General features: G+C 42.2%; 1 protein-coding gene across 1 annotated transcript in view; it reads left to right on the top strand.

Moving 5' to 3' along the window:
- The window catches only part of LOC144463861 (protein diaphanous homolog 1-like), a 55,844-nt gene that overhangs the window by 23,090 nt on the left and 18,652 nt on the right, over positions 1-14,102 (top strand). The window contains exons 2-9 of the mRNA XM_078169638.1: positions 4,778-4,956; positions 5,102-5,196; positions 6,204-6,305; positions 6,654-6,893; positions 8,882-9,011; positions 9,190-9,315; positions 9,486-9,649; positions 10,157-10,289. Of these exons, the coding sequence (XP_078025764.1) occupies positions 4,778-4,956; positions 5,102-5,196; positions 6,204-6,305; positions 6,654-6,893; positions 8,882-9,011; positions 9,190-9,315; positions 9,486-9,649; positions 10,157-10,289 (1,169 nt within the window). The remainder of the gene's footprint in view (positions 1-4,777; positions 4,957-5,101; positions 5,197-6,203; positions 6,306-6,653; positions 6,894-8,881; positions 9,012-9,189; positions 9,316-9,485; positions 9,650-10,156; positions 10,290-14,102) is intronic.

Genomic DNA, 14,102 nt, shown 5'->3' with positions numbered 1-14,102 from the left:
CAGACTCGAGGTTACCGTGGAAACCCCCTTATTCTTCTTCTGTCAAACTTGCTTACATTGTAACACACACACACACACACACACACACACACACACACACATATATATAGAGAGTGACAGAATGTTGGACATTTAAAGTTTAAAGGGACCAAGGCTACAGCTGTCCTTCTGTCTGCCATAGTTTTGGCCTTCTGTTTAGTTTGGACAAAGAACTTTATGCCCCCCTCCCCTTTCTTTTTCTCTTTGTCTCATTCCCTTCTAGTACTAATACATTAGTATTCTTAAGCAAGCCTTCTTAAACCAAAAACACAAGATGTTCTTATTAAGTTTCCCTGAAATGTGTTTGGTCTACGATGACTTTGAAAGTTGGCAAAAGATTTGTTTGTGTCTCTATGTGGTTCTTTCAATTGGGCAACCTCAGCAACATTTTCCACAGAACAGCTTACCCCAGAGATATTGATGTTGAAACTATAAACCCTCTCCTCTGTTCCAGTTTAGGCAATCTCCAGCCGTGGAATGCTGAATGGAAAAAAGTTAGTCTGAAGTTATATAAAGTTAATGTTGTGCTCTACTCCTATCTCGCCACCAGAGGGCCCATGGAAAAACACATTGGGCGCCACAGATATACAATAGGGCACATCATCTGAAAGCTTTTAGTGGGTTAAAAATAAACTGCAGCGCTCCACAAACAGGGAGTGGTGATGAGAGGATGAATAGACCACATGAAAAGATAGGAGAAGAGATTGAAAAGAAAAGAGGCTATGTTTTCATGGAGGAGACTGAAACTATTATTTGAGTTAGTTCAGAGTGGTCCAGGATCAAAGTGTCCTATACATCTCTTCCTCTTTCTTTGCATTCATCTTTTTTCTATTTTCTTTCCTTTCTCCAAGCCTGACTACCCATCGCCTTCTCTACCACACATTTTCTCCTTTTAAGGAGAGAGGGAATGAGAGAGGAAGGGAATAGGAGGGAGGGGGGTTGAAGGACACACTCAGGTCTGCTGACTGATAAACAGACTCCTCTTTGTGCAGATGGAGGCAGACACACACACACACGCACACGCTTAGTTATATATTGACAGAGACCTCTGCATGACTTGGCTCCTCATGATTCTGTGCACTCCTCCTGAGCCTCCTCTTCCCCTCCATCGCCCTGCTTTCTTCTGTCTCTCCACTTAATTAAAAACAGAAGTCAGAAATGGAAGAATTTAGTTTTTCTTTCATGACGCACACATGCATGGTTGCGTGCACAGGAACACACACACAGACCTAACCCCCCCCCCACACACACACACACACACACACACACACACACACACACACACACACATCATCTCTCAGTGCCAAGCAGCTGTTGGGGAGACGAGGGGGAAGTGTTCCAGGAAAGTGTGTGCGTGTGTGTGTGTTTGGTAGTCGGGGTGGTAGTGATTTGTTTCCACAAAAAGAGGGCCCACTTTGTCTGCCGCTGTAACAAAAAGGCAGCTGGGACGATAAAACATGTGGATGTTAAGATGCCTGTGCTCCACTGGTGTGTTTGTGTATGGGTGTGTATGTTTGTGTGTAGCCACACATGTGTTCTGCCTCTGTCATCTCCTCTCCTCCCCCACAATGACTAAGTGTAACATGGTGCAGTGCTCCATAGCCACCACTAGGGGTGCCATCGGCTCATAAATGAAATGAGCTGGCTGTGCATGTGGAAACCACAGAGCAGCCATTTTACAATCTGCACACCAGACCCCATTTTATGAATCAGCCATGATGTCAACATTGCTCAGCCTGATTCCATTGGCTGGAGCGCAGCTGGCACTGTAGCTATTATAGCACGGATGTACACACACACACGCACGCACACTCACCGGCTCTCCATCTCTATGAGATGCACACACACAGAGGCGCCCACTGACCTAGTGACATGATGCCGTCACTAGTCTTGTCCCAGACTAACTGGATTGTCGCTGCTTAAGATTATATGCTATTGAGATCAGACTGCACTGTGGCATGTTTACTTCTGTCTTTGTACAAGTCTGCATGTGCACACACAGTATTCCAAGGTCCAACCTTTTACTGATATTTTGATCTCTCTTTCTCTCCACATTATCTTATTTCTCTCATTATCTGTGTATTGTTCTAGGTCATTAGTCTCCCTGTTTGTGTCCTTGTCCCAGGATGTTTATTTGTAGATGCTTGTCACTTCCTTCGAGTTTCTTCCTAACCTTTCAGCTATGTTTATGTGCTTGTGTGAAGATATTTATGTTTTTTCCTCTCAGATGTCCGGGTGGATTTTCCTACCCTGTGTATGTGGGTAATGGTTGACTTCCTGCTTTGGTTTCCTGCTCACAGCAGGGACTATAGCTGGAGTGTTGGACCCGCAATAGTATTATTGATTCATGGTAGAGATACACAGCTGATTATACTGATATACGGTGTACTGTATGCAAGTGGTAGAAGAACAGAGTTGAAACAGATCAGATTGCCCTAAAGTCTGAGTCAAACTTTAGACACAAGTCATGGTAGATTCTGAGAGAGGAGTTTAATACAGCTGAAGCTGAATGAAACAATGGGACTTATTGAGGCCCCAGTCCACTGACTGACTGACTCACTGTTATGTGTGTGAGTGTGTGTTCTAAATGGAGAAATGAGGAGCTCATTAAGAGGCCTGGGCTTGTTGACAGACTGTCCGACTGATTGGTCTCTCACATAGAGACAAAGCACTGTTTGACTGGACGTATGGAAAGATGGGCAGATGGATGAATGAGTTGTTATGCTGTGGCTGTCTCTGTGTCTGTGTGGAGAATACTTACAGTGTTGCTGTTTGAATGAGACTATTTTTTGATAAACTGCAGTCAAATAGGGACAGACTGTGGGAAAAGATGGTTGAATTGAGGAAGCTAGGTGTTAGATTAACCTAAATTACAATCGATAATAAATGTTAGTAACAATCAGCTGAAGGGAGGTCTGTCTCCACAACATCAAGTCATTATTTTACAATGGTTACAGAGGTTCAGTCCTGATAGCCTTGTCTGTTGTCGTGAACATTTAATTTTAGCTTCTGATGTCATAACATGAGGCAATTACCAGGCAGTGGAAGCAGGTGGGCTGCTCATCACACATGGGGCTATTTTTTATTTGTATTGTTTGTCTGTGTGTTTCAGACAGAAAGTGACAAAGAGATACAGCATACTTGTACTGTACATTCTGTGCCAGCACTCCTGGCTGTTTTCCAGACAGTGATTCTTGCTTCCTGTTACTGTCTGGGTTTTACAAAGATAAAGTACAGCAAGGCCACACTGAGGAGTGGCGGAGGAAAAAGTGGGCGGTATCGATCCTCCAGTTTTTTATCGACTTATCACTATACAGAAAGTACATAAAAATGAGAAATGGTTGAGGCCGTTGAGTGAAAATTTGGAATATTTATGGTATTGAGACCAAGATATACTCCTCGGCATTTTCCAGTACCTGTTGCATTGTTATTTTAATTAAAGCCAAGGCACCCACTATGGCAGGGTATTGTTTAAAAAGTTACAATACTAGTGCCATTACCAGTAGCCTTAAAGTGGAATCGATACCAATAGAGAAATTCAGTTGATGCCATTTAATTCTACTTCCTTTGATGTTCATAAATTGAATACAAGAATTTAGTTGCGTAGATGCCACATGCATGTAGTATAGCCATATTTTCAAATGTTTAGATGGCATCTCGGCACGCTGAGCTGCCAACTCCGTCAAATACACTGCACTCTTCTTCACCACACCACAATATGCCTTACATGCGTATCAAGTACTGATACTTAGGCCTAGCCCCCACTAGCAGTTGTTTTAATCATGAATTAATATTCAGATTTTCTTGATGAAATGTCCATAAGCATGCCAAATGCTCATCTCAAGTTACCTCAGGCCAGAACTGTCTGACAAAATTACTTATTTTGACCCACAGTTATAAGGCATGTCCTAAATAAAAGAAGCTCCTCGCATTTGAGAATCTGTAGCAGGAAAAGCTGATGAGTTTTGACAATGAGAACATGTTTGGTTGATGGACTAATGACTCCAGCACTAATCATGATACAAGACATTTGTACTGCACTATCACATGAATGTTAAATTGAGTAAGAGTGGTTAGATAATATTGGCAGAAACAAATGAACAGCTGTGACATCATGTACTCTGCTGACCTCAGGTCTGATGTGCCTGCGTACAGTGGGCTATCATGTGGTCAAACCCATGTGCTTGTTCATCTTTCACTCCTAATTCTCATCCAGCGCACACCCCCCCCACACACACTGACACATCCTTACAGTCACAATCCTGACCTTGTCAGAACAAGTTTATGTGAAGTGTTCCTGTCAAGTGCGTGTGTGTGTATGTGTGATGAAATGTACTGTACGTGCATATGTGTAAGCTGATTGTAAACTTTAAATGCCTTACAGCTGAAAAACATCTGACCGTATTTACCAGGCCCACACACGCCAGGGATGTCTTTCCCCCAGTGTTACAGCCATTTCATAGCAGTTCCATCATACCCAAGGCCAGTGATACAATAATCCTAACACCTCTGTGACACCATACAGTTGGGAGGGAATGAAAAAAGTGAAGGCCGTGCCAAGTCTGTCAGTTTTCATAGCCGTCACATAGGCCCTCTATCCATCCCTCTTGTCCACTTCTCTCTCTGTTAAAGAACCCACTGAATTTACCACTGTCCTTTCCAACATTTTTTCTATTATCTAGCTGTACCAGTCACCTCTCGTTAAGAAAATTACCAAGAAATGCACTTTCTAACAAAGTTTCTCCTGTCTTCTATCCTCCGAATATTCCCATCCCACCCCCCACCCTGATCCCCACATTTTTCTATCCACCTCTCCAGCCAAAAAGGAGCAGGACGGTGGAGATGAAAAGAAGCAGACGCAGAAGAAGAAGGTGAAAGAGCTGAAGATTCTTGACTCCAAGTGTTCACAGAACCTTTGTAAGTCCACAGATGTCGACACTGATACCCATGCACTAATGACGCTGCTTTTTACATACCTTCAGTAAACACCAACACACTAAAGTGTTCAACTGTATCCTCACTGGCTTGCAATAAGCGCTCTTAATTGTGTTTGCTCATACAGCCATTTTCCTGGGATCATTCCGTCTCCCTTATGAAGACATCAAGAGTGCCATCCTGGAGGTTAATGACAAGGTCATCACAGAGTCCATGGTTCAGGTACAGAGCTCAGATCTGCCCCACTGTTGGTGTACAAGGTTCTATGTATGCAACTACTCATGCATGTTTTAACAGTATAGTGTTGGCTGTGAAAAGTTAGTTTTATTTGTATTGTTTTCTTTTGTGTCTTTCAGAGTAGATTGGTTTAAAATGGAAACAAACAAGTTTTTTGCTTTAACATACAATTGTGAAGTAAATATTGATTGAACAATGTAGTGGCTGTAGAATCATTACAGCCCATAAGCCTTGCTTCCACCGTGCAATTCTGTCTTCCACTTGGTACGGTCTCCCAAAAAATGAAGGTTCAATTTATGGCACAGAAGAAGTGTGTCAACCCTTTCACAGTCAGAACAGGGAGAGAATGGCACTTTTGGTTTTCCCAGTAGCTATCAGTAACTATCCCCCCAGTTACCAAATAATTTCAATGCAAGTTCTTTGCAATTACTGTCTGCAGTAGCAGAAATGGCAGATGGTGGAACAACCGAAGTAACTCAAACTGTGGAAAACAAAATGTGTTATTGGTAGTTGCCAGGCTCTTAGGAAAATGGGAAGCAATCCGGCTGTCTTTGCGTCAGCAACACTACAATAATACTTCTTGGAAATACCGGGGGGGGGAATAAGCTGAAAAGTTGTTTGTTTTTTTTAGAATAATGAGCAATTGTAACGAGAAGGAGAAAGTGTATTGAGTTCATAGTATATTCTAGTGACAGCAAGCTTCTGTGTCCTTTAGCACATATTAAATTTTATTTTATTTAACCAGGAAGTCCTTTGAGATACATTATCTCTCTTACAAGACAGACTGGGCATTTTAAGATGGGCGTCATAAAACTGCATAAGAAGACATGTGCTTTAAGGTTCTTCACACTGAATCTTCAGAGCTACTGACCCTGCACACTGATTGTCCTTCACAGTGGAATAACCCACAGAAGATTTTCTGTAAAGGTTCCACCACACAAATGTCTCCACATCCTGATAGTTCTTTATATTTTGCTCTCATTGTCACATAGAACCTGATCAAACTGCTGCCACCAGCAGAGCAGCTGAGCACCCTCGGAGAGATGAAGGATGAATATGATGACCTGGCTGAGTCGGAGCAGTTTGGAGTAGTGGTGAGACAACATACACACCAACAAACACAAAACAATTGCTTCTGTAAAATCTGTGCAGTTCAAATTGTCAGCTGACTTGGACATGACTAACCACAAACATAGCAGGGAAATCACTTTAATGGCAAATGAGGCATAGAAAATGTCGAAGCACTGAGATAGAGTCATACCGTTGTCAACATATTAGACACAGAAAATCCTCCTGCTGTTAAACACAGACTGCATTGTTCAACTGTGGAAGATGTGAGTAATGAATGAAATCCCCTTTTTTATCACACACAACTGCACACACACACACAATCTATGTGGCATCAGATATACCAGGAATGGGTCCCTCTTTTCTCTCTCCAGATGTCCGGTGTGAAGCGGCTGATGCCTCGGCTTCAGGCCATCCTGTTCAAGCTGCAGTTTGAGGAGCAGCTGAACAACATCAAGCCAGATGTGGTGTCTGTGACTGCAGCCTGTGAGGAGCTCAGTAAAAGCCAGAACTTTGCCAAGCTGCTAGAGATCATCCTCCTTGTCGGGAATTACATGAATGCGGGCTCCCGCAATGGAAAGGCATTCGGCTTCTCCATATCATACCTGTGCAAGGTAAAATAAAGTGTAGATGTGATGTACACACACATACACAGTAAAAACTGAATCAGTGCACTGGAGCAGCCTTTACTCTTAACCTTTTGTATATATTTTTGAGGTCAAGGGTGGAAATGCTGATGTATAATAAATTACATTAAACTGGGTCCCACAAGAGTAAAGCTCTCACCTTAAAGGGGCAGTTCAACCCAAAATCTAGAGTACATATTTTTCCTCTTACCTGTGGTGCTATTTATCAGTCTAGATTGTTTTGTTGCGAGTTCCTGAGTGTTGAAGATATCAGCCCTAGAGATATCTGCCTTCTCTTGAATATAATGGAACTAGATGGCACTTGTCTGGTGCTTAGATTGCCTAAAAATAAATTTTTAAAAAACTCAACAGCAATGTCTCTCTCCAGAATAATCCACAGACCTGTTAGCAGTTTCATGTAGGTACTATTTTCTCCCTATTGAACTACACCTGTCAACTGTGTCACCAGGCAGAAGGAAGCGTGCACCTAGTGCCAGCTCACTTAGCATCAATGAGCTAACTGTTACAGTTCAGCCGGGGAGTACATAAGCAATGTTTACATCTTGTGCTGTCACGAGCACAAGCCTCTTGTCCGTGAGTAGACAGTGTTGGGAAGGTTACTTTTTAAATAAAATTGATTACAGATTACAGATTAATATAACTATTTTAATTACTTCATCAGAGTAATGTAACTTAAGAGATGCAATTACTTTCATACATTTGTTTTAAACCGAACAATGAAGTTGAAAAGTCCTTAAAACGTAACTCTTAAACCAGGCAGTGTGAACCTCACAACGGTACTCTCACTGATTACTGTCAAACGTTTATTAAAGGCCCTTCAATGTAATGAAGTATATATAATATTATATTCTGCATTATCAGCTTTTACCAAAACAAATATATTCAGATTTAACCCCTTCGTAATCACCAACATTTTGATTAGTGACTGTAATCTAATTCCATATTTTTTTCAGTAACTTTAACAGTGTCACAATTACATTTCTCTTGTAATTAACATTTATCTTGTAATCTATTACATGTAACTAGTTATACCCCAACACTGTGAGTAGAGGCTTCCTTCTTTGTGGGGATACAGTAGGTGGGTGTAGTTTGGTAGAAAGAAAATAGTTCCTACATGAAACTGCTCACAGCAACATCTGTGGATTATCTTGAGTAACTTGGTTATGATTTCTGGAAGGAGGCATTGCTATTGAATTTTTAAAATGTATTTTTTGGCACTTTGAGCACTGCAAGTGGAGTGCCATCTAGTTCTGTTATATTTGAGAGAAGGCAGACATCTCTAAGGCCGATACCTCCAAGACTCAGTAACTCACACTAAAACAATCGAGGTAGCACTACAGGTAAAAAAAAAAAAAAAAGCAATTTTGGTTTGCAGTAACCTGTCTTTGTAACAGTGCCCTACCTGCAGTGTGGTCAATGTCACAGAAAGCACTAAATCAATTCACTGCCCGTGTCTATAGCTTCACATATTTATAGCACTGAATTATGGCGTCATCCTTAACGAAAACAAAGCAGGATCTGTGTCTGTGCCATAGTATTTATTTTTACACAGCTAAATGACATGAAACACATGTACATAGACAATAACATGCAAAGGCTTTCCCCAAGGCCTTTTCAATATTAACTTTAGGTGTGCAGTAACACAGATATAAACATGCACAGATGGTCTCATAAATCCCTCAGTACAGTGATACTACATCATAAGTATAACCACAGTGATGTCTACACTATACAGTTCATTTTATGGTATTCTTACCTGTTGAAAAGCCACCATGGACACACAATGAGTGCATAGATGCTGGAATTTTGGATTCTGATAAGCTGGCTTGAACAGCTGTTTATACATATCTTTAAACACAGAAGTGCAAAACACTGACAGCGCATGCAGACATTAAATACTTTGATTGATTGCCATCTCAGTGTACCATTTTGAAATCAATTCTTCTCCCAATCAGCTGCGAGACACCAAATCAGCTGATCTGAAGCAGACGCTGCTCCATTTCCTCGCTGATGTGTGCCAGGAGCAGTATCCTGATGTCATGGGCTTCCCAGACGAGCTCATCCACGTGGAAAAGGCCAGCAGAGGTACAAGGGACATCTGACTGATCTCTATACATATCCATCCCTAAATAGTATCACCCGTTACAACCCTCTGGGTCTTATTGATACAGTGTGCTCTCATTGTTATAGTCATGTGACAGAACAACAGTCCATTATAGGCTGTGTATGTAAGTGCTCGGCATCATTTTTCTTCCCCCTGCAGTTTCTGCAGAGACCATTCAGAAGAACCTTGAGCTGATGGGCCGTCAGATCAAGACCCTGGAAAAAGATCTGGAAACTTTCCCACCTCCACAAAATGACAAGGACCTGTTTGCTGAGAAAATGTCCATATCCTTTTTATTCAGTTATATGTTTAATTAATTATTAAGCAATTGCCTGAAACAGTCTGTTTATATGAAAATTCAAGCAACAGCTCTTGCCATCATGAATTACATTTTTATGCCTTGTTAAGGTACAGAATTATGTGTGCCCCGTGTTCCTTAACACCATGTTTCCACAGTTTTATTGGTACAGCTCGTGAGCAGCATGAGAAACTGGATCTGCTACATAAGAATATGGAGAAGCAATATAACGACCTGGGAGAGTACTTTGTCTTTGACCCGAAAAAGATGTCAATAGAGGAATTCTTTGGGGACATCAACACCTTTAAAAACATGTTCCAGGTGTGTTTTTGTGCACATGAATGAACTGACTTGAGTCTTATCTGCAGGTGTGGTTTTCAGTTTTAACCCACCAACCAAATCAAACTCTTACACATACAGCACAAAGACATACACACAAGTGGAGTCGAAAAAAATGAAGTAGCTGAAAGAGGGAAAGATGAAAGACAAATGTCAAACCTGGAAAAAGACAAAAGGCATCACACCTGCTTGTATTGACATAATAACGAATGAAAGTGACTCCATTATATTTTAAGTTTATATATCAACTGCCAATGTGCCGTTTGGGAGGGCTCCCACAGGAGATAACTTGTTTTACCAGTTATTGAGCATAACTGCCATCCACTGGTGTTGAAGTTATGTTTACATACATAGATATCCATCACATCCATAATACACCTGTCTAAGAATCACTTTGGTACTTTTCACACTAAGTTATCCACACCAAACGCTCACATTTAATCTGCAAACACACAGTCTGATATCATTTTCTCTTTCTTCCCCCACCAGCAAGCAGTGAAGGAGAATCAGAAGAGGAAGGAGGCTGAGGAGAAGATAAAAAGGGCCAAGCTGGCCAGGGAAAAGGCAGAGAAGGAGAAGGAGGAGAAGCTCAAGAAGAGCCAGCTCCTCGACATCAACGCAGGTCATAATTGCTGGATCATGTCTGTTTACCTGTGTGTGACTGAAAGAGAGAGAAACACTCCACTTCTCTCAGTTTGTATTTCCCTCAGACTCCAGTTGGGGGCAGTCAGAGTCCACGCTTCTGTGGAACATTTGTGTGTGTCTGTGTGTGTGTGTGTGTGTGTGTGTGTGTGTGTGAAAGAACAACCCATCAGTATTTATAGACCAGAGTTAATCTCATGTTGATGACCTGTGTTTTGAAGAATAATAATAAGCTTCACAGAAACTGAGAACCAGCGGGATGTATATAAGGAACTGCTTGACCTCTTTTCACTCCTCTGGTGAACGGGGGGATTTGCTTCCGTAAAAGAGGACGGAAAGAGCTCCTAAATCTCTTTATCACCAAAAACATATTTCTACTCTTCTATGAGATGCTGTTATACTTTGAGAAATGCTTGCAGCATATTGTCCTGCGTAGCACACACACATACATTCTTGCTCGCTCATCCTCGTATACACACAGTTAACACTCAAATCCTGCCTTGCAGACACACATTTATGCACAGGCACTTTTTTTTCTCCTCTTTCTCTCAGACTGACCTAGTTTCAGTACATTCCTCCTCTCTCTGGCTCCAGTCATGTTCTCCTGGGACTCCACAGTTCCACAGTCAAAATTCGCTTCAGCCTTGTTGCACCCTGTGTATGTTTGCATGCATGTGTGTTACATTATTACTTCTTCTTTCTTCGTTTGAATGTTTGTGTTTTACTTTCCTCATGAGTTGGAAAACGCTTGTTTTGGCCAAAGTGTTTCTGCACTCTGTGTGTATACGAATGTGTATTTGTGTCTATTCTGTGAGCCTCTTTTACAAAAAGTCTCGCTGGCCTTTCTGCTAGTGCTCCAAGTTCCAGCTGGCTTCTCCTCTCCTCTCTTTCTTGCTTTTGTTCCATCACTGCCTCCTCTTTTTTTTTCTTTCCCTCCCCCCGTCAAATCATTTAAAGGGCACTTAAAGGCACAGCCAGCACCGAGGCTCCACTTGGAATATTTTATGTCTGTGTTTAAAGTACGGAGCAGGCATTTGTGGTAGAAAGTAAGGTAGTCAAATTTCATGTTCAGCCTCTAGAGGCATGCGTGAATGGAACATAATAGTGCTTCAAAGATGTGTGTGTGCGTGCACTAGTGGGCTAGAGATCATTTACATACAGGTGGCATATTTGACTGCCCCTGTAGCCCGGAGTCATTCAACACCCCCCTATTTAAATTCAACCACACACAAATCTAGCATACACACACCTGGTCTTTGTTCCATATTTGCTTATAACCATCATACTGGATGGCTTTCTACACAAAGGTTGTTTTCAGCAGCGACACTTTCGCACGCTCATATCTTCCTTGTTCCCTTTTCTCTCTCAATTCCCCACCCATCAGCTCACATACCCTCACTATCTCATGAATTCTCTGAATGTTCCTCTTTCTCCCTCTGTAAACATAATATCCCAGTTGGTGGTTAAATCCTGGAAGGTCAGTGTGTGTTTGCATTTTGTGGCCTTGTCATTCCTCTGTGAGTCAGACAGACAGACGCTCACTCAGTGGAGCCTCAGTTTGCACATGTGCTAAGCATGTGATGTCGGTTGTAGTGAATAACTGATCCTTGAGAGACTCTTAGTAGATCAATACTTAATAATATATTTTTTTCATAATCTAATCAGTAAGTGCTTTTACTTGGCTTTATTTGGCTCTCATAAAAAATGGAAGCTCAGGATTCAGGGAGCCAGACTGCCACACCCAAATATCCACATTCACCATCTGTGCTTAAAGTAATTTCATCTGATAAACACTGTCTACTACTGTAATGAAAAATCCATCCCTGCCTGTCGTACACTCATCTTTGGAAACATGCCAGACTACTTAGCTGCTGATATTTTCTTATTTCCACAGCTAGGTGTCAGTACTGCCTGTAAAAGATTGTGTGAGGCTGTGGGTTTTTTATGTATGAGCCAAAAGGGTTTGCACATGTGTGGTTTACACACCCACTCAGATGCTGGCTTGGGAACTGCCACTAGGAGTGCTCGTGCTCCACACAGTGAGCAAGTGAGGGAGTGGTGTGGGGGATGGGTAGGGATAGAGGGTAGTAGGGCAGCAGATGCTCTCTTAAGGATTAGACAGTGTTGTCTCTGAGAAAAGGAGGTAAGAGGAGCAGAGGAGAAAAGCACATGATGATAGAAGGGATGAGATGGGATAAGCCTGGGTAGTCTGCCTCACCCTGGTCCACTGTGAAAGAGAGGCATGATTATGGCACATTAGGAATATAGAAATTATGTCTCTCTCTTGAATATTGTCTTTCTTTCTCATCATCCTTTCCCCCTTTAATGTTTTTCTCTGTGTTAGTTGTTGCTTCTCTCTTCTCTGTAAATTTTTCCATTCAAGTCCACATCTGTTGTTGTGTGAACGTCCATTAGGGGTGCTACTGCTCCACACGAGATGCTGTCCTCCCTCTGTGTGTGTGTGTGTGTGTGTGTGTGTGTGTGTGTTTGCACGCGCGGGGGTTTGTGTGCCAGATAGAATCTGTCAATGTGTGTGTGCATCCAGTGTAAATCAGATCCAAAGAGACATCTTTAAGAGCTCATGATCTAATGCTGTTACACTAATTAATCCTTCTTATGTTCTTACTTGCTTCAAACAATACCATTCTGTTTGTATCATCATGCACGATAGCTGTGTCTGTGTGAAGTGTGTGTGCGTGCTTGTGCTGCTCCCAGTCCATGCCACTGTCATACTGATTTTGCCACCCCAGTTTTTTACACCATTTCAGTATTGACTCTCTATTGATTCTCAGTGACACCACTAGTCAGATGTGTTTCACAGAAAAATCATGTGACTTAACAGAAGCACATGATCATCAACAAGTGTTTAAACACCAGGGTTTTTCCCCTAAAATGAGCCCCATTACTAGTCGCTAACAAACCACACATTGTAAAATTTCCTTTTGAGAAAGAAGACTCACATATGGCTTCATGAAATAGTGTTACCCTTCACCACACTCACACAAAAGCACTTCAGAGCTGTATGTATAATGCTACACAGTACAGTGGCCCTAGGACATTCTAGTTTTAGATGAGAGTTCACTCGGTCATCAACGCGCCTGTTTTATACACAGCCATGTCATTGTTTGGTCCCGCTCAAGCCTCCAGTACATACTCACATATAGGTTTGTGTGTTTCTGTGCCTCCATCAGTGGTTTAAGCCAACCATGTGATTAGTGTGAGTGGAAATGTGCCAGATGTGTTTCCCCGGAAGGAGAAAAACAAGGCCTGCATCATCCTGATCTGTCTGTGCAGTTCCACAACATGAACATTGAGGGGTGTATGTGAGCTGTGGAAGGCCTGTGGAGTGTATGAGGGAGAGTTTCTCTGACGTGACAGGCGAGACCACAGGCCATCTGCTTCATGGCTTACTGCAGGATTAGATGTAGTGTGTATGTGTGTTTGTGTGTGAGCAAAGCTGTGCGTGTTGGTGTTTGGGGGGTTGGGGAGGTGATGACATAAACCTTTAACCCCCAACCTCACTGCCCCCTTTGCCAGACCCCTCTGTCTCCATTCAGGTTCAAATAGAAATAATTAAAACCATCTGCCTGAGCACTGAGCTGTGCCACTGAATCCTGCCCACAAAACAATCATGACAACACTCACACACTTGTACACATAGCAGCGTCACCGTGGAGTACCCCCCCTCCTTCCCTGATCCCTGATTTTAAGACCACCAGAGTCTGTGCAGAGAATGTGGATGTAAACAAACACAAACACAGACACACAAACAGACCACCCGTACTAACTGTAC

The sequence above is a fragment of the Epinephelus lanceolatus genome, chromosome 7 (assembly GCF_041903045.1).
Source record: "Epinephelus lanceolatus isolate andai-2023 chromosome 7, ASM4190304v1, whole genome shotgun sequence".
NCBI lineage: Eukaryota > Metazoa > Chordata > Actinopteri > Perciformes > Serranidae > Epinephelus > Epinephelus lanceolatus.
This window is presented reverse-complemented; position numbering and strand designations above follow the sequence as displayed.